Source organism: Buteo buteo, chromosome Z, assembly GCF_964188355.1.
Source record: "Buteo buteo chromosome Z, bButBut1.hap1.1, whole genome shotgun sequence".
NCBI classification, from domain to species: Eukaryota; Metazoa; Chordata; class Aves; order Accipitriformes; family Accipitridae; genus Buteo; species Buteo buteo.
In genome coordinates, this window is record NC_134204.1 from 35247817 (window position 1) to 35274087 (window position 26271).

At 40.6% G+C, this 26271-nt stretch overlaps 1 protein-coding gene across 1 annotated transcript; it reads left to right on the forward strand.

Annotated features, from left to right (window-relative positions):
* Nucleotides 1–1311: 1311 nt before the first annotated feature.
* On the forward strand, nucleotides 1312–26039 carry LURAP1L (leucine rich adaptor protein 1 like). The gene is made up of 2 exons (XM_075019579.1): nucleotides 1312–1958; nucleotides 24059–26039. The coding sequence occupies exons 1-2, from the start codon at nucleotides 1737–1739 to the stop codon at nucleotides 24431–24433; spliced, it is 597 nt and encodes a 198-aa protein (XP_074875680.1). The 5' UTR covers nucleotides 1312–1736; the 3' UTR covers nucleotides 24434–26039.
* Nucleotides 26040–26271: the final 232 nt, after the last annotated feature.

Below are 26271 nucleotides of genomic sequence, written 5' to 3' on the forward strand. Positions count from 1 at the left end.
AAAAATTTAATCTTTCAGATCTTGTTTTTAAAAAGTCCCTTCAAAAATGAAGTTTGACTACAGTTGAATCATGACCTTTTTTACAAGGTACTTCTTGTATAACAAAGAACCCTCCTTTAACAGTTCAATATTGTAGCAACAGTAATATAACTTAAACTTTTACTTAACAAGATGTTCATAGTTCACATAGTAAGAACTTCAGCATGATCCTTGCTAATTTACAGAACGGCACAAATCAGTATTAATTTGGGGTTATATAGAAGCTGTTCCCCAAATATCCATAGATTAAAATAGAACTGTAGGACACATTTGGGGGTGGCGGCAGTAAGAAGAAGGTTTCTGATTTTGAGTGTGTGGCTGCTTTTGGCTTTCTTTTCTGACATGAATATTGATGGGTTTTTTGTCATCTGAACTAAACAGTCTCAGCAAATATGAGAGACATAAATGTCTTTGCATATGTCTCAAACAAAGGATTTCCAGATGGTCTGATTATATTGACACAGTAAGGGTCCTGGCCTAAAATCAATGCACCTATAAGATTATCACATGTCTGTGGGATTTTTGCTTGACTGTATGAAACCCTTGCAAAGTTCTCTGATCAATAGCTTTCAGATTTTAAAACACTGATGAAATTATTTCACAGAGAACATCCAGTTTGCTGTAACCATATTTTATTTTCCCACGTTCACCACACCATTTTTTGTGATTCTCGTTCCTATAAAGGACCTGGCACCCGAACTGAGCGGCTGCCCTCAGTCCTTCACACCCCCCCCCCCAACATGTGCCAGCTGCAGCGCCATGGATGGGGCCATCCATACCCCGTGTCTAATGCCTAAAAGGTTTTTCAGCACTGCAACAGGTGTATGCAGCAACACCCTGGGCCAAGGAGCAACAGGGCACTTCCAGCACTGCTATCTGCGCGGCCAGCACGGGCCTCGCTATCAGAGTTACAGCAACTGGCTCAGCTAGCAAGCTCTGCGTGAGGAGGAAGAGGGTACAAAAATAATAAAGAATAAGGGGGGGGGGGGGGAGGAATCAGCCTGCCTGCAATAAAACCTGTTTGACGCGTGGGAATAACATTCTACCCCTGTTAGAAAGGGATCTGGGGTCCCAGGGCTCTGGAGCCTGTGTTTCTTCTCCCTTTTTTCCACTTTTTCTTTTCTCCCCCCCCCGCCCCGCCCCGCCCCGCGAAGGAACACGCGGCTGCCCAGCCCTGCCCGGCAGCTCCCGGGCGGGGGGCGCGCTCCCCGCCGTGCGGGGGCGCCCCGCCGCCGCCGCCCTGCCGCGCCTCTTCTGCAGGCATTACGGTAGGAGGGCCGCGCCGCGCCTCTTCCACCTGCCAGCGGACTTTAAAGTTGCGGCCGGCCGAGGCGCGCGATGACTCGGGTCCTGCTGCCCGGGGCGGGCGGCAGCTGCTGCTGCGCGTCGCCGTCCCGCCGCCGGAGCGAGGCCGGGGTCGCCCCCCTTCGGCTTTGGGGGAGTTTTTCTCCGTCGCCCCCGCCTGTCTGCTTTTGTCTTTCCCCCCGGTGGCAAAGGACGGCCGGGGAAGGGCGCGGGCGGGGGGCGGGGGGGGGCTGGTTCGCCCAGGAAATCCCCATGTCTGCGGCGGGTCACCTGCGCGGCTGGGCCGCCGGCCCCGGCGCTGCCGCGGACTACCGCCCCTCCGCGCCTCTGCAGCGGCCGGACGGCCGCGGGTAGAGCCGGCGCCGCCGCCGCGGGCTCGTCCGGGGCAAGCCATGGAGCCCGGCGCCCCGCCAGACCTCCGCGACGTCGAGCAAAAGCTGGGGCGCAAAGTGCCGGAGAGCCTAGCGCGGCCGTTGCGCGGGGAGGAGCTGCCGGGACGCCCCGCCGCCGGCGCGCCCGCCCGCGGCCCCGCCGCGGCCCCCGGCCCCCGCCGCCGCCGCGCCGCCCCCCTGGCCAGGCTGGAGACGAAGCTTCACCTCCTGAGGCAGGAGATGGTGAGTAGCCGGGCGCCGGCCGAGGGGCCGTACGGCAGCGCTCGGGGCGTTTGCAGCCCTCCCGCACCGCCGCCTCCCTCCCGGCGGCACCGGCCCTCCGCGGGCAGCGCTGCCGGCAGGGTCGGAGCGGGACGGGGGCGGCTTTCCCCGCTGCCCTGCGAGCCGTCCGCACCGCAGGCAGGTGGTGCTGCCCGCCCCCGGGAGCCGCCGCGGCCTGGCGTCCCTCCGGGGCGGCGGCAGGGAGGCTGCAGCCTCGGCGGCTGCCCCGGGGAGGAGGAGGAAGAGGAGGAGGCGGCGGCGGCCGTTCCGCTGAACGGCGTGGGGGGCGTGTAACGTGTGGGCTCTCTGTCTCGCAGAGCGGCCGCTCGCCGTTGGCTTCTCTTCCTCTGTCAGCTCGTTGAAAGCGCTGGAAGCTGGTGTATCAATAAACGAAATAACGCACGAATCTCCCTCTCTCTGTTGCAAGTGCGTTTTCTGCATCACACCTGTTTCCTGCTGATGACTAACACCTAAAGAGACGCTGGGTTGTTTTCGGGCTGAAAATTGGCCTGGTGTTCGGTGACTCAATTTCTGGACATTGGTCTTCAGAGACTTTGGTAGTTCCAAACAGACTGTGCAGAAGATGCACAGTAGTTCTTGAACAACTATTTATAATTTGGCTGAGAGGAGGTTTTTTGCCAGTCGTCTCTGGTGGGACTGTGCTGTATTTAGTTCAGAACTTCTAACTTGTTTACAGTCATAATGCAGGTGCTTGTCCTACTTTGTATGTCACCATCTCAGTAGATTTATTTTTTGATGATGCCGTAAAACTGGCTTCACTTTTGTAAGGCAAACCAAAAAAACGCCCTTTGCAAGCAAGTGAGCAAGCAACTAGTGAACACTCAGCAGGTATGACTCTGACAATGCAGAGTACTTCGGACGTGTAAGCATAGTTGGCTTCCATTTTTGTTAGGGTGTAATTGTTACATGAGGTCCCAAAAGACTCTTTCGGTAGCAGTTCTTTCCGTAGCTCTTGCCACTAAGCTTATTTGAAAACAGTATGGAATTTGATCTTGTTGGGATGAGTGTTTTGCTGGCAACGTGTTGAGATGACTTTATGCAACTATCTTGGAACTTGGCCATTCTCAGCAAACAAAGCAATCTCATCATATGTGAACGGGTATAATGCCATGCCATCAGTCCCGTGCAACCTTACATACATACATACATATATATATATGCAAAAGTTGGGTGGGTTTTTAAGAGTTTGTAAAGAATAAGCTTGCTAGGGGAAAATGGAAATCAGGAATGGATATTCTGAGAGTTAATAGCCAAGATGATGACCTTAATCTTGAGAGGTAATTTAGAAATTACACTTGCTATTGTATGGCTTCATGTGTTTTAAGAGATCCTCACAAGTCAAACTATCAAGGTATTTTATTGTAATGACCACTGGGAATTTCAGTTTTAACACTAAGTTCCACACTGTCAGCATATCTCATGTTTATTTTTCAATTTTAAGCTTGCACAAGGGTTGTAGAGTGACCTGCAGGTAGCTTGTAATATAAAACTGTTAGTGATGCTGGACTGTAAAGGAAACAAATAAGGTAGCCAGAGTTCTTGGGATGACTGTCTAGACGTGTCATGACAGTTAGGCCTATTAAGGGGGGTAGGAGGGGGAGAGTGACTTGCCCTCTTTACCTTTTCCTTTCAGGTTGGTCTCTTCACCTACTTTACACTTGCAAGTTTCATGTCACAATCTTCAGTTTGTCTCTCCTTCCTCCTGCCACCCAGTTTCCCTCTTTTTCTTCCCCACCCTCAGCATGAACATGTCTTAGTCCCAGCATCCTTGACCTGTCCTGTTCTTTGTCACTTCAATCACTGACCAACTGACTTTCACATCTGAACTCATTGCTTGTGCTAAGTAAGGGGAGTTCTGTTACGTACCTCTTCTCATTTGACTTCTAGTCTGTTTATGCCCATTAAACCACAAATATAACTATTTGTAAAAGGTGAAGTATTGGTACTCTGCCTATATCTTTTTCATGCTCTCAGCTGTCTTCTGTAATCCAGAGTATGAAAGTGAACCATCTTCCTGGGGTTTTCCTCTACTTTCTTTAGTGACTTAAGGATTTTCCTTTATCCTTAAGGTTTCTTCAGGTTCTTAATCTGTCACTTTCCCCTCTGCAATTTTCTTTGTGATGTTTTACAGATCTGATAAATTTAAGAACAATAACAGGTAAAAATCACACTGTTTCTGTATTTGTTTCTCTTTTTTAATGCACATCATTCCTAGAAGGAAGCCAAAACTTCTATCTAGCTTCTTATTTCACACCTCTTTGTAACATTGTTTGGCTTCGTTGCAAGGCCTAAGAAGCCTTGAGCATGTAGAAAAGTAGTTTATAGCTGCTGCAGTAGTAAACAGATGCAAAAAATGGAAAAGTTTAGAAAACCAAGTGTCATCCATCAAGCTATCTTTTTCTAGTTGTGCTGTGATGGCAGCTTCTGCAGCCCACTCACTGAACTTTGGACAGACACATCTGTGCTTTTTTTGCTTGCTTTCTTCAGACTTGAGACAAACTTTTTGTAAGCATTTACAAAACAAGGTTATTCAGGCTCTTCTTTTCTAGTCACGTATAAAAAGCTTGACACTGGTTACTGTGGTGACATCTTGATCTTTGATGCTGAGCAGTACTGCCTCATCTTCTTGTACTCTTGTTTCTGTAAATGAAGATATTTTGGACAGATGTAGCTATTTTCAGATTTTTTGTTTTTTTTTTTTTTTTTTTTTTTAAACTTGGCTTTATATAAATTGTGCAATTATGCAGCTCAACCTCTGTCCTTTCCCACAGCTATTGTTTGTCACAATTACTGTGCCTGTGCTGACAAATTTCAACTAAATATGACAAACAAAGCAATTTTATAGATGCTGCCTTCATATGTTTTGACTTACCATTGTGTTTAAATCATGCTGATCCCAAAGCTCTTGACTGTGCTAAGGATGCATTTTACTGTTAAGTACATTTTCGTCTTGCTTTTGAGTTCATAGCTACTATAAGATACCTCTGTGTTCCCCCGGCATCCTATTGTTTGTCCCCTGACGGTAAAGAACAAGGGAAGCATACCTGAACCTCTTTGTAATGCTTGGGCATAGACACCAAACCTTAGCTCAGGCGGCATATAATCCTTCCAGTGACCAGAGTAAATTCAAACGTACAGAGTGGAAGCAGATGGAAGTTTTCATTCATTTAATACTGGAGGGCCATCTCCTTTCCTGTCAATGCACGCTTTGTCCTTCCAAAGAAGTTGATCTTCTGTTCTTCCATCCATCTTATATATGAGAAGCTAGTACTTATCTTGCTTCAGAACAAAGTAGCAATATCTGATGGACTAGATAGTTCTGAGGAAGAGAGAGATGGTGGAAGCTTTGAGAAGTCTCTGTCATCGAGTTGCCATGTCCTTGGGCTGGAAGAGCATGAATGAAATGGTGGAAGTGATTACTTCTCCTGTGTCATCTACTGCAGGGGAATGTTAAGAGATAAGCATATTATCGTGTCAATATTTGACTTGGAAATGCTGGGTTTGACTGTAAGTTAAAAGCACCTGGCAGATGGGTGCTGTGTGTGTCTGGCAACAGTACATCTGCTGGCTAAAGGCCTGGAGGCTTGCTTCTTGCTTCTTCAGATCCTTTTGCTGTTTGTAGTGTATGGTTCTTTTCCCCTCAAGCCCTGTTTTACTGGTGGACACTGGAATCACACACAAAGCACCATGGAGTATCTTTCTTGAAATATGGACCTGCTTGGCCAGACCTCCTTCCTGTTCTTTACCTTCATTTTTCCCTGCCGAGGCCATGTTGGAGACTGTGTTGGATCCTGAAAACCTCTGAGGCATAAGGCCATGAAGTAACAGGAGAAGCAAGACGTAATTGCCAGTGTGGGTCAAAACGCTGTGCTGTGGTCACTAGGATGTGATGAGTACTTCCTTGTAGCCAGTGGGCCCTTGATTCAGCATGAAATTTGTCACAGTGTTAATGTTAAAACCCTTCCTCCTGTGTTTTTTTAGGTGGAACCTTCCATTGGGGGATTAATAATAACCCTTTACAGCTGCAGCCCTGTTTCTGGTGTGTCCTGCTCCTGAGGTCACCATTCAATACATATGACTTCAACAGCTACACACTGCAATAAATAATCAGTGAGGTTCGTTCTGCAGCCTGAAATGATACTGCTTCAAAGCCTCATTTCTCCTTCATAAGTTCTCAGGTTACTCAAAGGGAGATTTTCTTAACACCTGAAGAAAAAGAGTGTGGGGTTTTTTTTCTTTTAATTAAAAAATTTCCCAGATCAACTCTTTATTGCCTCTTTGAAAGCTAAAAAAGTTAAACAGAATATAGTCTGCATTACATGCAATAAAAAAATTAGCATGCTTTGCATAAAAATATTTCAGGCAGGAAAGGTAAACTGTGTCTTGCAAGTGAGGGGTAAATGGCAGTGCTCGTACTTTTAGATGAAATTCCTTCCAGTGAACGCTGTTGAGGATCAAATATGGTTAATGAGTCTGAAGGCCAAACTGGGTAGTCTGACTGCAGCAGTTTTTAGGGTGAAGAGATAAAGAAATGGAAACAGTCCTATTGCCAAGAAGCAGAATGTGTCAGATGTAGGCTAAAGCTATTTGAGATAGAGGCATATTCCTATGCTCTCTCATTAGTTGAGTTTTCTACCCCTTTGCTCTCCTAGTTCTATTTTAGTATAACTATTTTTAAAAGGCTAATTAACATGGAGCCCTGACAAAATGAAGTGGAAGTGAAAGAACTTTTTACTGATTGGAATTAGGGCAAATATGACCATTACAATGCCAGTCCTTCTCTTACTATTTTGGGGTTTTTTTTAACATATCCTTAGCCTGTAAATGAAGGTGCAGGTTGGAGGGGTGAGCTGCTGTAACTCTACTCTACCAGCTCTTAAGAGTTTTAACAACTTCAGATTTGCTTAGATTTACTAGATCCACAGTTGTGGGGGGTCTGCCTTTTATTAGTTTCTTTAAAGGACTTTTTTTAAAAAGTCAACAACTATGACTTGAAACATGGCTTTGACACATGCTGTACCTACAGGCTGCTACATTCTCTGTTTTGTATGATAACATCAGTTGACTTAATTGAAGCCAAGATCTGGTGCAGTGTGTCTAGTCAGCAGTGCAAAGCTGTGTATCAGATGCTGGTTTTCTATTAGATTAATTGGAATTTTTGCTTAAAAACTTGATTGAAGATAAAATCTTAAATATAAAATTACTAGTGGCTAAGCCTCAAGTCTGTGTAGGAGGGTTTGATTAACCTTGGTTTCTTACTGAGAAGTTGTTCAGTGAATCCCTAAAGTGAGGCTCTTAGAAGTAGAAAGAAGGCATACAGAAATAGAAATCAAGTTACTTCCCCAAGTCCTCCTGAAATTCACTGAAAGAGCTGGTCATCTTGGTTCTTGATAATGAGTTCTTTCTTTTATACCCTGCAATTTGCATGATGTGGAGGAGTTTGTAGTTTTTACATATAATGCAGTTTGGGCAGTGATATCATAATACTCGAGTTAAAAGGGATTTGTAGATTGATCCTTAGGGAAAATGATCAAATCTAGCGAGAAAAAAATGCAACCTAATTATAGTACCAGAACTTTGCCAAGTTTTCCATCTTTTCAGGCCATCTTTTGAAGGATGAGGTAAGCAAGGATATTTAAATTAATGCATATTTAAACACATCTTTTGACTGGTAAATCTCACCCAGTGCCTGGCAAATGGATCTGAATTGTAGAACATCTCCACGTTGCACTCAGTCAGTGCTTATGGCCATTCTCATACAGCTATAGCAGCCACTGAAGGGTTTAAGTACCCAGGAAGTACAGATGAATATGTGTCTGTGAAACACTGCTGATACCTTACCTAGGAGCATCAGTGTGAAATTCTTCAGTACAAGTGCTTCTGTCTCATGTATGGATTGTCACAGCAGTGTCAGGGATATTTCAATCAAGACTTCCAGTTAGACTGCCTGTGTACAGTGAGACTTTGCCAGCCCTTATTTCAAAGAATATTTATTACCATTTCATGGTGTTTCTTTCCTGATTACTCTGCTTCAAGTGGAGAAGAAGCATTTTGGCTTAGAAGTTGCTTTTTAAAGTCTGATTGCTGACAATTTGTAATGAAAAGACATGAAGACTAAACCCCTTCTGCATGGAGCTCTACAGTTTAAGTGACTTATAATAGCTTTTAGCAATTACATTACAAACTTCCTGATGAAATCAGCAGAACAGCATGATTTTCATAGAATAGCCTGGGATGGAAGGGACCTCAGAAGATCATCTGGTTCAACCTTTCATGGGAAAGGGAGCCTGAATGACATTATTGAGCACCCTCTCCAATCACATCTGGAAAACCTCCAGTGATGGGGACGTTGCCACATCTGTGGGGAGGTTGTTCCAGGGGTTGATTGTCCTCACTGTAAAAAAGTTATTTCTTATATCAAGATGAAACCTATCCTGGTGCAACTTATCTGTTGCCTCTTGTCTTCTTCACATGGCTCCTCATGCAGGGAGAGCCTCCGTCCTCTTTGTAGCAGCCTTTTAAGTACTGGAATACTGTGATGAGGTTCCCCCTGAGATTTCTCTTCTCCAGGGAGAAAAGACCAAACTCCTTCAGCCTTTCCTCGTAAGGCAGGTTTTCCAGCCTTTTGATCATCATAATTTTGTGTGGATACTTTGTTTTTTTGTGGATACTTATGGCTAACAACAATTAAAAACTACCTTTTGTTTCTGAGCAGGAAAAACTTGAAATGCACAATACCAAATCCTTAGATTGAGCAAAGGTGATGGCCAACAAGTGCATTTCTGCTCTTTGATGCTTTTATTTTTCCAACAGTAAATAGTTAAAGAAAAAGAATACATTTTCAGTTCATTTTTTAAAGGTTACAAGCTCCTTTGTTCTCTGCCTTCAAGCTCAAAACCTAGTAAAGTTTCCACAGTGGACGTGTTTATTTCCTGCGTGTTTAATTTCTGTCCATGTTCTGGAAGAGAGGCTGGCTACTGGAATCTGGAGCAAATGAGGATGAAGTTGTAGGAGTAAAAAGACAGAGAATCTGAGCTGTTGAAAAACAGTTGGAATTTAATTAGGGTGCAGTTTCTCTCTTGGATTTTCACCTGCATTTACAATCACAGAAGTTGGGCACCTTTCATGCAAGCAGTTCCAAAAGATGGTTCTCAGATTACTGTTGTAAAGATTAAGAGCTCTGAACAGAAAATTATGGGTAATCTCATAATAAAAGGGGAACATTTTGTTACAAAGGCAGACTTGTAGACTGTTTTCCAGCCCTCACTCTCTTAAGTGGGCCTGCTAGTTATAAGCATTTACCTGTGGTGGATTACTTTTTGCCTTCCTGCCTGTTCTCTGTGTTGAATTTTGGCTTCGGCCACCCACTTATCCTTACTGGTGTGAAATGAGGGCTGGTATCTAGGAGGGCAACTGGACCCTGAGATAGCATCAATGTATCATTTAGTTTCTTAATTGAGAAGTCCGTAACTATTTGGATAGCAATGCTAAGGCCACCCCAGATCAGAGGATCTGTCCCCTATACAGTCTGTGAACTTCTGTACAGATATTTTTAAATTCTTATTGAAACACAGGTAAGAGGCAGCGCTTGAAACTTTAGCAGTTTTTGTGAATGCAAACCTTCTGTACTGGAGATATATGGGAAAGTGATGATGTTATAAGCTGTGATGACTCAGAAGTAGCTTGACCAAATACTGCTCCAAAATAACTGCAACAAAAATGGCTTTTTGCAGGCTTTTCAGAAAGCTATTACATTATTTACAATGCTGAAGAAACTGTTAATTGCAGCTGTTTAAAGCAACTAAAGAAGGAGGCGGGAGAAACTTGAATTTGGACTGAAGTGTGAGGGTGTCCATCAACACAGCAGTTCTGAAGAGCAAGATTACCCAGTTTTGGCTGATTAGTTTACTGAATGCTTGGGGCGGTGGTGCTGGGGAAACAAACTAATTCTGTAATACTTCCATATATCTGGTTTTCTTGTTAGGAAAGTCTGGATGTATTTTGGTCACTTAGGCTGTTCTGTTTTGCTGTCATGTGGCCTTGTACATTCTGTAGTTGTTTTCAAGCACAGTTTTGAAATATCATCTTTGTCATTGGATAACTTCAGTTAATGCCAAAAGGGAATCACAGTACTAAGAATTTTAAACCTGTGAATCTTGATCTTTTCAGACACTTAGGAAAAACATTAACTTTTTTGTTGCAGATGGGATAAGTTGTTCAAGGACCAGAGTAGGATTGGAGAGAGAACTGAATAGGAGTGATTGCTAGAGAGTTTGAGGAAGAGGTTGAAATATTTGTTGTGAAATATATGGCTGCAATGAAAGCCAAGGAAGAGAATAATAATTAAAGTAATGAAGTTTCTTTGATGTAGAAGGCAAAACATTCCTGCACATCTGTACTTTGTAGTTAAGGATATGACTGTGAGGGGCTCTTCCTTTATCAGGTGAATGGCTATAAACCAGATCTGGCTGGGAAACCTTCTGTGCCTGCACTCACCATAGTAATGCTGAGTATGAATCGGTAAGCCTCGCCCCAAGGGTAAGCTGCTTTCTGAACTTGATTTTACTCTGTAACCAGATGCACAGAGCCATGTGAGTATACAAATGGCCTTAGTATCCCTAGACCCACCTATGCTCTTATTTTGAGTCTATAGCAAGCTGTAGCTGTGCTAGGAGTAAAACCTAGAATGACAGAGACAATATTTTTGTCTGTGTCCATTGAAACAGTTGCCTTGTAATCCACATGGTATTCCTATTTGTTTTCCTGTAGTAGATAGGTGTCTGGCTAGGATACTTAACTCAGTAGTTGTTGAATTCACAGCTATGTAGTGGCTTCTGTCAAATTAAAACATTACTAAGGATTGTGCCTGCAACATGTCTAGTCTGTTTTGTAAAGTAACCAGTATTGGAGGATGTGATTTGGAGAAAGATTTTAACTATACTTACTGAAGTAATCTTCCTTCTTTTTCACAGCTTTTAACATGCTTTCTCTTTGTTGTCAGTCATTTACAGCTTAGGTGTCAATGGATGTCCTTCCATGTCTGTCTCTAGTGAGAGCTGGGTTGTGTCCAAAGTGAGTGGGCCCAGTAGGTACATCCTGAGGTGTTCTCCTGCAAAGCTGTTCAGCTACGTGCCTGAGCAGTTTGCGAGCTTCAAGAGATGCTTGACTGTGTTAGGGAAGTATTCATGATAACCAACTGGAAGGAACCCTAGTCTGGAGGGTGACCAGAATACATCCAGAGGGTCTGTAAGCCACCTTGCATTACAGCTTTGAAAGGTATAAACAACACAGCTCATTTGTTTTTTAAATCTAGAAGCATATTCAGATGGTCAGTTATTTCAGAAATACCCTGTGTTGTGTTCCAGCGGCAAGTCCCTCTGGCTGCCTACCTGCAGATGAGCATGTGAAATAAAATGTGCCTGAGGATTTGCACCTCAAAGTTACTCCAAAGGAGGTTTCCCTCCTTCTATAAGAGGAGATGAGAGGACACGAGGAAGTATGTCAGGTGTTAAAGTGAACTGCTCTGTTTTGTCAGAATATGCAACCTCTCCCAGAGCTTCCATGAACATGGAGAAGAGCAATATTGGCATAGCTATCCAACCCTGCTCTCAGCCATCTAATCCTTCTCATTCTTCCCCATCAACCTGGCACTTCGTAATAAGTAGATTTGTCAAGGGAATGGTATGGCACATTTTTTAATTAACAGGAAACAAACTAGCTAAGCTGCTAGGAGAAGTTATCTGAAGATTTTGTTTGCCATGCTGTAAAATAAACTTGCACGACTGTATGGCCCTGCTGGGTGCAGTGCCAGGTGAAGTGAAAACATTTAGTGCCTGTAAAGCAATGTTAAATTGCTATTTAACTACTGGGAGTTTCAGATTTTATAAACACTTTACTGGCTTATTTTGTAATTTTGTTCACTGTTGTTAGATACCAGCTGCATTCATGACTAAAATGCTTCCAGAAGGAGAGCCATTTTACTGCATTGCTGCTTTGGCCATGAAACCTACCTCTCTCTAGATACGGAAGGAAGCATACATACAAGAATTATAATGTTAGAAATGTGTTGAGTGTTTCCAAGCTCCCACATTTTTACCACAAGGTAGAATCAAAGTTAGAACAGCTCTGTTACTTTGCATTTTTCTGAGTGTTAATTTTTTCTGTCTTCCTACAGAATTTCCACTGGTTTAAAGAAATGTTCTATCTAAAAATGGTTGTACTTCTTTTTATAACTCAGATATGTGCTTTTGAGACATAGAAAACATTGGACACAACTCTCTTAATACTGAGTGTTTGCTGAAAAGATTTTTTAATTTACAAAGCTTCAGATTCTGACCTTGACCCTTCCAATAATTATAAATGACTAGGAAAAACAGTCCTGAGAGCAAGGAGGAAACTGTGAAGCATTTCTGTGTAGGCAGAAATAGGATCTGCATTGGTTTGCCACCTCTTCAGAAAACCAGTGAAGTGAGTGTCTAGCATCCTTCCTGGGATGAGGCTAACAGGTAAGTTTGGAAGGGTGCCTGGGGAAAGCCTGTCCAGCCACATCGCAAGCCTGGATTTGGTCTCTAAGTTTGGCTGCTAATACAGACCATTTTCTCTGATGGGCAAAGCCAAACAATGTGTGTTTAGAACAAAGCACATGATGGTAAAACAGTAGCAATATAGTGGTTTTGTGTAGTTTGGTACTGAAGAATCCTTTCCATGGGCAGGAAGGTTTTCTGACTAACAGAATTTGAATGGATCTGTGCAAAAACATGACAACTTCGAGATGTCATTCAAGGAGTCATTGTAAACCCTGAGTTTAGACTATTGTTCTAGTCTTCTCAAAACTATACAGTTATGAGAGGAGTGAGCTTGAAGCCAGAGGAGTAATTTTTAGAGGACTTCTCCTGATCTGTGACTGCAAGTGCATTGTGGATTCACAGGGCCACTTCAACCACTGTAACCGTTAATGGGCTATCCGTATGTTGTGGAAGAATTGTGCTGTACACTGAAATATTTTAGTCTCAAGTGGTGGCCTGTGGCAGGTTCCTAGTATTACAGGATTTGTGGGAGAAAACTGCAAATCCTGCAAACGTAGAGGAGAAAGCCTTTTTGCAAGAGCAGAGCAGCACTACTAGCATGCCAAAGCAACAGTAATTTTCTCCAAATGCCCATGGAATTTACATACTCCTTCATTAGCACCTAGCACTAGTTGCTGTGACTGGAGCAATGGAATGGAGGCACAGTTGCTTTTTTCCCCGTAGGCAGATGAGGTAGCTCACAGTGACCATCAATTCATAGAGCTGGTTATACATTCACCAGTGCAGAGCAGCAGTCCTCCCATTTCAGAGGAAAAAGAAATGGAACCCAAACAACAATATGATGTTTAAGCTTTTGTCATTTCTCTCCTTAATTTCTATTAATTTATACTCTGTTGAAGTTAAATGACAAAATTACTTCAGAAGAGCCCTAACCAGCCCTTTTCAAATACAACTGTACTTGTCTACTCCAACTCTGTTGTGTCCCAGATTTCCTTGCCTAGTTCTCCCACCTCTGAGGTCACTCTTGGTTATTGGCAAAGCCGTATTTGTCTTTTCCTAGCCATCTGGTGCAAGTCTTGCACCTTATTTCTGCTCCCCAACTACCTTAGTAGAGGGAGAAATGGGAAATACAACCAATGACTGTGATTCCTTCCCGCTCTATTCATACCTCTGGTAACTGCATTGATAGTTATGATTAATATTCTTTGCTGAACTAGGATCAAGCCACACTGCCTCAGTAGTCTGCTATGTAGAAATCCTGGCTAAGAGCAGGTTTAGATATAAAAAGAGCAATGTGACATCAGCTAGAGTGGTGTAAGAGAAGCTGAGGCTGGCACCACATGGTGTGGATGATGGTTATTGGTCAGACACAGGATCAAATAATATGGAAAGACTGGTGCCTAGAGTGACTGGTTTTGCCCTAAAGTTTACATATAATGACGGATTACTGCTGCTTCCTTCTCAGGAGATGTCCTTGGCTAGAAGCATAGGATTTCTGTTTATTTAATATATGCTTTCACTTTATTACCTGGATTATCATGCCTTGTGACTTCCAGAACAGATCACCGCAGTGTGTTCTGTAGGAGCCAAAGGGGCTTTTGGCTTTTTGAGCCAAAAGGGCTCAAAAGCTGCAGCTAGGACAGCCTGCAGCAGCCTGCTTGGCTAGTTGTGTTGGCCATATTCAGTGTTTCAGCTTGCTGAAAATGGTTCTAGCTTCCTGTTTGCTTCTACCTTTTTAACCTGGAGATGCCAGATGTAGGTTGGCTGCTAGCTGTTTGATACCTTCTTAGCGGGTGAGAAAAAACTAAAGTAGTTAACTATTTGTAGATATCTGGAAGTTTGGAAGGGTATTTTTTGTTGAAAGACTCAAAATAGGCAACTTTGTTTCATTTTATCTGAAAGGTCTCAAATTTGCTAGTACATTCAGATGGGCACAAAGCCTGTACATGAACTGTATTTGAGCAGGATGGTGATTACACTGATGGCAAGATTTGGATGAAGTTTTTCATTTAAAAGAAAAAATAAGGCTGAATCTGAAAGACACACAACTTCAAATAGTGAACAGATTGAACTCCAGGAAAAAAACCCAAACCTTATTTGATACGGTGTTGACTCATTTTTATTCAATAAGTTTGAAAAGATTTAGTACTGAAACATGATGTTCATAACTTTTTCATTGGGGAAAAAAAACACTGATTAGCATGTTACTTTCTAAATCTATTAAAGCAGTTCTAAGAGGACATGTGATCACTTATAATTACAAGGCTATCTGAAAGTTCCTTTTTATTCTTATTCAGATAAACCTTCAGTAAATAGGATGGGAGTTTGCCGTTAGTAAAGATTTGGTTGTTAGATTAAAAGTATGCTTTTAAAAGGACCTACCCCATCTCCAGGACCACAGAATTATTACTAATGGAATCCCATTTTGAATTCTGGGGACATTCAGACAAAGGTTTGAGGTTTTTTTTAAACTTATGTGTCTCTGCAGTGGTGTTGTGAAAGCAGACTTGATTTTCAAGAAAGTTCAGATTTGTCTGCAGTAGTAATATTGTTGTGTCTCAGTTCTGACTTAATGAAACAAGTTGGGGGGGGGGGAGGTCCTGATTTTTAATTTTTTTTCTTTTCAAAATAATAGTGAGGAACACTGTTGTCTCCTTAAAAGCAACATTTTCAAACTTTGGATATACCTGTAAGCAAAACCCATGATCTTCTTTCACTTGAATTTTAGTTCTGTGCTTTCGAGCATACTTACACAGGCCACTATTAAAACCAATTAATTTTAAAGGAATAAGCAGGTCTGGAGTGCTCATTAACCAAACATAATTCAGATATGAACAGATATTTTTGTCTGTTCTTTGCACTGTATTTTTAAGAGCATGTTTTGGTCAAGACAGGCATAAGTAAGGCAGAGAGTGAAAAACAATGGAAAAAAAATCTAGATATTCTATTGAGCCCCACTGCTGTCTCATGTTTGTGCAGAAGACACATGGAGTCCTATGTTATGGCTGGTGTCCAGAAGATGTTATAAAGATCCTGTGATCATCCATCTGCTGTAACACTTTGTGACACCCACAGCTGATTGTTACTGCTGCATATTGACCTGAATGTTTGCAGTGGTATTATCTTGTCTGTCAACATATGTGGGTCCATAGTATGGATTTTTCTGGACATTTTCACCTCTGTCATAGTAGATACATTTCTAAGGTCAGATGCTGCTTTTATGACAGCAGTATGGGATATTTGGAAATATTTAGTAAAAACTTCCTGTAGCATTAGAAGCTTTTTGCTTTTCTGAAACCCCTACAATTCCTCACTGCTCCCTTTCATGTTCATTCAACTAAGCTTTAAAATAATCAGGACCTTCCTTTTATATTCATTCATCCTTCTGAGGCTGGATGTTTCTCTCTGAATTCTGTGGTGCTTCCATATTTAAAGAGCTGATTTAGCATTTATTTTATTTGAGCAGGAGGTGATGAAATAGGCACTTAACTAACTAACCTTTATTTTTTTCCCTGGTACTTGCTCTGTGATGTATAGCATGTTTCTCTCTGATAATCATTGTCACAGCTACTTTGTAGGTATTGAAATTGTTTCTTCTTTTTCACAGTAAAATAAAAAGATGGCCAAAAAACTAAAACAAACAAAAAAAGATTCTCCCCCTGAGAATTTTGTGTTACGCTTAAGCATACAAGATGCCTCAAATAGTATAATGCTAAAAAAAGGAATAAAAATTGTAGTCTACTGAGTGAATGGTTCATCCAAATCATTGAGTTTATATTAGGTATTAAAGCAAATGCCTACAGCTACTCCACAGAAAAGGATCATGCACATTTCAGGGAGGTGGAAAAAGGCCTTGAGATCCACTTTTTTATTATAGAGCTAATGTAATTAAACTATTGCACAACTTGGTGGTATGTTTTTTCCCATCAAGTCTAAAGGGGATCAATTTGTATGTATAAAATTAACATATTAAAATAGGGTGTTGTAAAAGAAATGTAAATCCCCAATACTGTAATTTCCTATACCAGGTGATAACAACACTAGCATAATATTTTGTTCATATATTTGCAAGAAATGTCCCTGAAACCTCTTCATTAAATTATTTGCACTCATTGCTTACTGAGCTAACTCGCTCCCTTGTGAAGTTGCTCTGCCTCCTGATTGTGCTGGTGGTGGCTCAGATCTGACGTGCCCACTTCCTTGCTTTAGCTGATGGGTGTTTGGAAAGCTCTGCTTGCAGAAGGAGAATCCTCTTCTGGCTGAGGTCGAATCACACTGTCTTTCTTTCTCCTTCCTAGTTAAAAACCACTGTTCACAAAGCTATGTTATGTTGCTGCCAAATTTTACAGAAGGACCTGTGGAAATACTTATTGTAAGCATTTAGTGCAGGATTGCACTAAACTGCAGCAGGTTGAAACAAGATCATGACTAGGCTAGAGCTTATTTTTAAACTAGCAAGGTTGAGAGCACAGACAGAAACTGAAGACTGAATGACTGGTCACTTTCTGAACAGCTAGGACCTCAGTGGTTGTAATGAATGCTGCCTGAAAATCTGCTATGGGGATTTAAACAATTTTGGAGTCTTCAAGAGAGACAAGAGTATAAATAATCTCATTTGCAAAAGAAGGCAAAAATTAAGCAATCATGACTGTTCTGTAACCTGCCACAATGTTTTTATTGTGACTCATTATGGAAGTACAGCTGAGAACGGTCAGTGTAACTTGCTCAATTGGCAGAAATAAAGTAGATCAGCAAACTGCAACTCCAAATCACTGGTGGGTTATGTAAATTTAGCTTTTGTATACGTAGCTTTTGTATGTGCTCCCTCATTGTCTGAAGATTACCACAAGCCTAAAAAAACATGAGGAAAGAAATGGGAAGATGTTGCAGCAACACATTATAACACAAGTCCATGCTGAAAGAAATCAGATGCCCAAAAAGCTGTTGATCTACATATGTCACTGTTGACTGAAATTTAATTTACCGAAATCAGTGTGAGGTAAATCATAGTCAGACACACACAACATAATGATGAACACTGGCGTGCCTACCTTGACTCACTGACAGTCTCATCGCTGCCAGACTTTGGTCACCACCTCCATTGTCTATGCATATGAAGAAATTAAAGAAATGAGAGAGCTCGCATACAATATCAGGTTGATTGGGTTACCTTGAATTATTGTAGTGCCTGAATTAATCCAAGCTAGTTAACTTTGTGGCAGAGTGGATGTGGAGCATTCCCACAAGCAGTTACAGTTCCAGCTGTGGGTAGTTGATCCCTTCCAGCTAAGAATAGTGAACCTGGTTCTTATACTCTGTCACATAAAAGCTTGCTGGCTTTTTGACAGGTGATGCTGGAGGTTGCTTTCAAATTCAGAAGTCAGTCTAGGCATTCTGCCTTTTCATCTTGATGCTGAAATACCATTGCCCAAAGTGGCTTAATTCTATGAAGCAACCAATACAAACATCCTGATTCACTGGGACAGTTTTGAAGTAGGCAAGAGGCTTAAAGTCATGCACATGCATATGTACTAACTAAAGTAAGATGGAGCTCATGCACAGCCTATGAATCATCCTGTGTGTTTAAGGAGCAGACATTTGTCCCCTATCTGTCATTTGTGGGTTTATTTTAAACATGTTAAATGGAAAAAAAGCATTTCTTTCACTCAGTCATGTTTAGAAGCTATTGCAATACCATTCTGAGCTTGCTAACCTTCAGGTGGCATGCTTCATGTTTTATGGTGGTTGCTTAATAAACAAAGCCTGTGTGTGTGACCATGCTCATCCCTGTTGTAAACTTGACTCCAAATAAATGATGCTTGCATTCACATATTATGAATTTTGGACTTTGAATAGGTGGCTTGTGGTCTTTTATGCTTGTTATGTATATTCTCTCACAGAATTGGTTAATGAGGGTTTACTGATGAGTTTTACATCCTTTTATATCTGCTTACTAAATTTGTATCTTCACAAGACTCAATAATTCAACATTGCCAGCAAATGGTTATTTTATTTTTCACACTCTAACTTTTCTCCGTGGGAATTAATTTTCTTAGTTACTTTAAAAATTGTCACTCAATGTTTGTAATAGCAAAAGTAACACCAGAAGAAATTGGAATAAGGTTAGCTTTTGTGAATCAAGAGACTTCTCAGAATTCAAGACATTATTATTTGGACATTGATTGTTAGATTTTGTTTTGTTTTGTTACATCTCAGATGAATTAATAGAATTCATTATTCCATGGAAAACTGAGGTAATCTGCCTTTAAAAAAAATAAAGGGGAGGTGCATAGCTGGGTAACCATGAAGCTGTTTATCCTGAATGACATAGGAAATAGAAGAAATTGAATGGGAAAGTGGAATGCTGTCTCTGACACACCCTAGAAAAATGAAAACAGCAGTAGCATTAATGCTCCTAAACCGTGGTGGTCACACACACCTGTTTGGCATGGAAAGATTCTACTGTTTTGAAATTCTGTTTGTAAAATGGGCATTAGAGGTGGGTATGGCAGTGTTTAACAACAGATGGGATTGGCGCCAGTGCTCATTTCATTCATCTAAACTTTTCACATACTAACTCTCTTCTGCAAGACCGCTCACATGCTGAACCGCTGAGCAGCTTTTAGTGGGGTACCGTATTTTGCTACTGTTTCTGTCCAGCTTCCATTTATTGTGGAATATCAGTCCAAAATTATACTGCTTCACAAACACAGATTGCATAGTAGCCAACCCTAGATCAGTGTTTGAGTCCTGCTTGAGATCCTGTGCAGAGCAGAGCTTCTGAGCTGAGTGACTTAAATAGCTCTCTGAATCCATTAGCTTCTACGTTTAAGATTTTGTGTCTTGTGCTCTGGCTAAAAGATTTGTCTTGAAGGAAATACTTTGTTATTCAGGCTAACTCATTTCTTTTCCTTTTACTAGTGGGCTCTTTACAGCACACAACATAAAGGTGTTGAGGAAAAAAATGAAACTAATACCTTTTAAATAAACTTAGGAGTATCTTTTCCTCAGACCACGGTTTATGGTTACCAATAATATCCCTGCAGACTTCCTGTAGTTAAAAGAAGCAGCAGCAGCAGCATGTGACCCCAGGAATCTAAAAGTAATCTGCAGAAAGGAACTCGAGTTGCAGCCAGCTTTGACAGATTAAAATGATATATTGAACAGAATTTTTAGCTTTGTCATTTTTGGAGGGGAAGGAGACCTACTGTGTTTGGAGCCAACTGGAAGCTATGTCTGCAGAACATGGAGCAGGAGAACACAAGTCTGAATGCAAGTGCAACTTTGATCCAAAAGCAAGGTGATCAGGTTAGGGACAGCTAATGCACTATTTTGGGTGACTGCCAGGAAGTAATAATTGTCTTTGTTAACAGCCTTGGTCATTAAGAGTTTTATTCTAAAACCAATAACCTAGTCAAGTCATTTTTTAAAAACACTTATATATAAAAATAAGATGCATATTTGTATATATCTGTGTATACTTATATGTACACAGATGACCATATGTTTGCATATACAAATTCTGTTGAATAAATTATGACAATGTTGCACATGTTATTATGGAAGACCATAAGCAAGGCTAGTTGTTTAAGGAAGAAGTATCTTGTTAGAACAACCGGTATGAGAGGAAGGGAGACACAGACAGGTGCTTAGCCCAGTTATCGGTTCCAGACTGAAGATCTGGTTGTGTGTGAATGCTTGTCTGTTCTGTCCACCTATGCTACCAGACTGCATTACTTGAAGGATGCTGTCACTTTAATTTCACTGTTTTCTCTTGCCATGACTAGCTGTTTGTTAAACATTTAAGATCCTTCCTGGGGGTCTGCACTATTGTGATTGTACAAACTAAGCAAAAAGATACAAAAGCCTGTAAACAGAATTTCTTTTTTGCTCTTTTGACACAATTCGTTTCCTCTGAACACCACAAGTTTGTGGTGAGGACTGATACACACTTACACACACCTTCCCTATGGTAGTGCTGTGCTCTACCTTTAACTCAAAGAGCAGCTGTAGAACCTGTTCTGAAATATGTTTATTAGCTATGCACCTGTTACTGTGCATAACAAATGGAGCTGTTAAACATGATGAGATTTTATTGTGTTTAGTCCCTTTAGTTGAACCATCTTGGAACCGACTTTTTTACTCCAACAGTTACATGGCTTGCAGTTACATAAGTGAGTACGGACTAATGTGATTGTGTCCAGGCTAAAGCAGATAAGAAGCAAGAAATGCCGTAGTGACATTTTCGTGTTATCGAGCAGATGATGAAGTAAACCATACTAAAGAAAGTTGACACTTGGTTGACTACTTTTTAATCTTTGCTTTAGGAAAGGCACACTCTTAATACGGGAGACTTGGGACAATATGGTAGCTTGGAGGAGGAGGACTCAAGTATGCAGGAATGCAAAGAATTACTCCCAGTAAGGCTGTTCCACGGAAATGCTGAAGCTGTGGGTGCATTTAGAGCAAAAAATTATTTCCTGTGAACTGACTCTGAAATATATGAGATGTCTACTTTATCTAAAAGGGGCTGTTTTATTAGAGGTGTATTGGTGCTATCTCTGTTAAACATTTCCTTAATCAGCCTTTTGGGAAATTTGCTGTCTCCAGGCTTGCTTATATTCAGCAAGTTGCTGAAGTTTGTAGTTGCATTTGAGAAGTTGGGTAATATACTGCTTTCATGACAACCTAGTTGCTGAGCAAATGGTTTATAGTGATTTATGGGTAGGAGTAGAGGAACTGGCTTGAGCAGGAGGACTACGAAATGGTCAATCTGCTTTCAGAACCTCACATCTGAAACAATGATAAATGGGCAGTATTGTTAAAACTGTGAATGTTAAAGCTATTTTGCACGGTACCAGGTTAGCTATGTTAAATCTTGTGATATTGGATTGAGGATAATTTAGACGTCATTGTGGGGACTGGGGAAGGATTCTGGGAATACGTCTGAGAGTTACATAGACAATCTGTTACTAGCAAAGCTTGAAATATCTTTGTGTTGGATAACTAAGCACCCACCAGCTGCTCACTCACTTCCCTCTCCCCCGCCAGTGGGAAGGAGGAGAGAACTGGAAGAAAAAAAGTGAGAAAAACTCATGGGTTGTAATAAAGACAGTTTAATAAGTAAAGGAAAGAAAGAAAAAAACCAAGTGATGCAAGGTCAGTCACTCACCATCTCCCACCAGTAGACCGATGCCCGGCTAGTCCGCAAGCAATGGCTACATTGGAAAGACCAAACCCACAGGTTTTTTTGCTAAACACATTATATGGCAGGGAATATCCCTTTGGTCAGGTCTGGTCAACTGTCCCAGCTCTGTCCTCTCCAAACATCTTTCCCAGGCCCAGCCTACTCGCTGAGGGTGCAAACTGAAAAACAGAAAAGGCCTTCATGCTGTCCAATCACTGTTCGGCGACAGCTGAAACACTGGTATGCTCTCAGCACTGTCTTAGTCACGGGTATAGAACGCAGCATCATACTGGCTGCTGTGAAGCACCCTCACCAGAGCCAGTACAATCTTCTGCAGTATCTTAACAGAATAAAAATACATTAAAATAACTTTTTGAACAACTGTACCGGGTCAGTGTAATTTAGGCTGTTGAGAAGTTGGCATCTAAGTATGGAAAGAACCATGTCCAGACTGTACTCTTGGCAAAACAAACAGTCTTTGCTTCCTGAGAATACTGATTCCATTCCAGTCCATTGTGGGTGAACAATACAGGTGCTATATTTCTGTATAATGATTGTGGACGTGGAGAATAGCATAAAATGTCTATTGTCTTACATAACAGATCTTACTTGTTTTCTTCCTTATTTCTCAATTGAGTGAAGACATTCAAATTTTCAATATACTGTATATTCTTTTTTGAGTTAATAACCTGAAAGCTAAGATGTTAGTGCCTTCTGAAGGAAAACCATGTAGTATATGTGTATATATCAGACGTTACGGCACACACATTTCTGTAGAGAAGTACACTCAAATTATATACAAGGGAAATTATTTTCCAAATGCATGTATTAAAGCAGTGACATATCTGCATGTAGTATGCTTGATTAGTACAATTAAGGGATGTAAGAACATGTGATAAAATATGACACAAATTACATGCTAGACATGGTATCCCTATGAGTTAATTGAAAATGACTGGCATTTTTTTTCCAGTGGTTTTAAGCATGCATGCCCTGTGTTGGCACTATGGCAAAAGTTCACCTAGGTGGAGGTCTTACTGTGGAAGTGATGAGACTGAAGTGTGTCTGTTGTGATGTCAAATATTTGGTAGTGCTGAGGTGCTGTTGGAAAAAGCTAGAGAGTTGATTAGGTCACAACTAGCATTATCTTCTTGCAGTATGAATGGAAGTAGCTTTTGGCTCTCCACACTTGATGTTATGGTCAAACCTGGAATCATCTTCAGTTTTTCAGATTGCCTTTTCAGTATTTTTACTTGTTTCATGTGGTGAATAGACAGTCACATAGATTTTTTTGGCCAACACTTGTGGTGTCTCAGATTAAAAGAACTGAGCAACAAATCAACACATAAGACCTTTAGGTCTCACCTTTATGTGTTATTTCATTGTGGAAATTTGACTAAAACAGTGGCTTGAAAAGTTAATTTGTTGTGGAAAACATGAAGTCTGTTAACCTAAATATATCTGTGAAATGCAGCACTGTAATATTCCAGTGCTTTACCATACACACTTCCGTGTGTATGCATCAACCACCACAACTAAGTTTGAAAGTAGGACTTTGTGCTTAATGTGTATAATTTATTTAGATATTTTTTGCAAATTGTTGCTCTTTATGTTAATCTATAATAAGTTGTTGACTGTGAACTCATTACCTTCATCTAATGTCGGTTTAAATAACTTGAAATTTACAGTTTCAGTAAGTTCAATACTTCAACTCTTAGACATTTATACAGTAGCTTGCAACATAAACTCAGGTGTAGTGTGAATAAAAGTTAAAAGTACACAAGCCTTTTTCCAAATTACGCATATCTGAAAATTTTAGGTTACCCAGGGAGCCATAATAAGGATAATTTGGGGTGAATGCTTAGCTGCCTGGATCTGCTAAGTAGCTCACAGTAATTGTAAATGGAAATGGGTTTGCACTGTACCCGGCTACTAGGAGGACAATTAACTCTATCCCAGCTGAAACCAGGACAGTCTTGCTTCTCTGAATAATGAAAAGCTATCCCCAGAAGTTGTCACAGCAGCTGTGTTTCTCATCTAAATAGCATTGTATTAGTGTGTCTACAAATCTTGTCATTGACTAGTGTTCCTGTTAATGAACTGCTTATGTAGTAGCCTGATCAGGTTCCCACTTGAGCTTCATTGAAAGTATTAGTATAGCAATACTTCTACTTTTTTTTTTGTAACTAATTATTTAAATACATTTGTCCTAGATGTGAAAGGTGGATTTTTTCTGTGTTTTTAACTGATTCATTGCTTCCAGCCTGCTATTTAGAATTTGATTTTGAAGAAAATGAGTAATTTTTTTAATCACTTTTGCCTCATAGGTTAATCTCCGAGCCACTGATGTGAAGCTTATGCGCCAGCTACTCATCATCAATGAAAGTATTGAATCAATCAAGTGGATGATTGAAGAGAAGGCCATTGCCAGCAGAGGTAGCAGTTTGAGTGGCAGCCTGTGCAGCCTGCTGGAAAGTCAGGAGACATCCCTCCACGGCAGCTGTAACAGTTTACAAGACTGTAGTGATGGACTGGATGGAATATCAGTGGGGAGTTATTTGGACACCTTAGTGGATGATGTCCCTGGTCACCAGACCCCTTCAGATGTGGACCAGTTCAGTGATTCTTCTATTATGGAGGACTCGCAGCCTCTTCATAAGCATCCCAAAATTGATTCTGATGAGTACTACTGTTTTGGTTAATAAAAAACAAGTTCCAGTAGGACGCAAATGCACTTGTACTTACTCTTTTTCTTTGCTGCTATTTTATTTCATGTGCAAAACTCCCAAACTTCTCTTTGAAGGAAAACATAATATGATACTTTGATTCCTTTTCATAAATTTCTGTTGCTTCTAACACATTTTTCCCTTGGTCATTGGGCTTTCCTTCTCCTGACATTTTCTTTTCCTTAATTTATTGTTGCAATATTTCTTTTTTTGTTTTAATTTTTTACAATGCTGTATTTACAGGTCTTTAAAATTGGTGAAGAGTTTCCTAAGAGCTTTATCTTTAAAATGAGACATCAGGGAACGGGAGCAACAATTTTGTATTTGTTGGCAATAAAATATCTTCTGATAAATACACGTTGTGGTAAATTTTCTTGACTTCCAAGTTTGGCCTTTCCAAAGACACTGTTTTTATTAAGCCTTAAATCTGAATCTTGAAAATACCTTTCCAAAATATTTTTCCTTTTGTAAGAAATTATATTTGATTCTGTTAAACTGTCTTCACTTGGAATATAAAATATCCTGAACTTTTCTGTGTGGGGTTTCTTTCTTCTTGAATGTTCTCATCCTTCTTGTCTAATTATGATTTTAAATCCTGGGCTTCACTGCTGTCTGGCAGTGATGCATTCCAATACTGGAATCTCTGCATAAGAGTATATTACATTTTTGTGTTTCGTACCTTTCATTTTCATTGAACCTGCTGTTTTATAGGCACAGTCTGTATCTGTAAAAAAATGAAAGAAGCATCCCACATTAAAAATATCCAATTCTAATAGTTTGGATACTAAGCCAAAATTCCTCAGCAGAGTTATTTTAAAAAAGTAATTTAAAGTCTTGACAATTTTTACCTTGAAATTTCAAGGGATTTAGAGGGCACTGGTGAAATATTTTACAGGAGACAATATGCTAGAAGGTACGGCCTGTTTTGCTTTTGTATGCAGACCCTCATTTTTACGAGTTTACTTTGTCTTTACCGAATTTTATTACTAAGAGGAAGAGTTGCCCCTCTGTCTTTTCGTTTCCTGTTTTACAGATAAGAGTTTGCTTTAAGCTTTTTGTGCCCACTGGTACTGTTGAGAGCTACAGCTAGTCATTCCTATTGGAAGCATCTGAGAAGAAATAAAGGGACAAACTGCTATCTGGAAAGTCTCTGGCTTTGAGACTCCTCTGGCCCATGCTTTCATACAGAAGATTAGGAGGCAGATTTTTGTTTTAATTGCTTCAGAATCATAAAGAAACAAGATTTTATCCTTCTAGAGTAAAGAAAGAATAAGAATAAAAGAAATAGAATTGAACTGAACAGTTTAACAGACTAATGAATGTGTATTTCCAGCTTACAGGTAATGAAAGAGATGTCTATACTTACATATCATTTAAAAGTATCCTGTCTTGCCATGGCTGTATTACTACTGCCAGTAAAGCATGAAATTCCCTCACTGAAGAAACTAATGTTTGCCAAGTATAACACAGGCTCCCTATTTAAAATATATTTTACACATGCTGAAGGAATAAAGCTAGTATATGCAGCAGTCAACATATGTTGGTTTGGTTCATTTTGAGATGAAGTAGTAGTCCAATAATATTCTGCTCTTCCAAGCCATGTTTCCATGGATCTGTCTTGTCCAGGCTTGATCAATATCAAATGTGGAGAAAAGGTAAAAACTCAAGAAATTGAAAGTGGCAATTTGTGCTTTGTGGTTAACTCCTAATGGATGTAATCATCTCAGTACAGTAGATGTCTCTGTCCCTCAAAATTAAAACAAAGATATGTATATTTTGCTTCAGACATCATGATTTATTCAAATAGAATGAGA

Coding starts and splice junctions, on each gene's coding strand:
- LURAP1L (XM_075019579.1), top strand. CDS start 1,737: ATGGAGCCCGGCGCCCCGCCAGACCTCCGCGACGTCGAGCAAAAGCTG. Junction 1,959..24,058: donor ACCTCCTGAGGCAGGAGATG/GTGAGTAGCCGG, acceptor TTTGCCTCATAG/GTTAATCTCCGAGCCACTGA.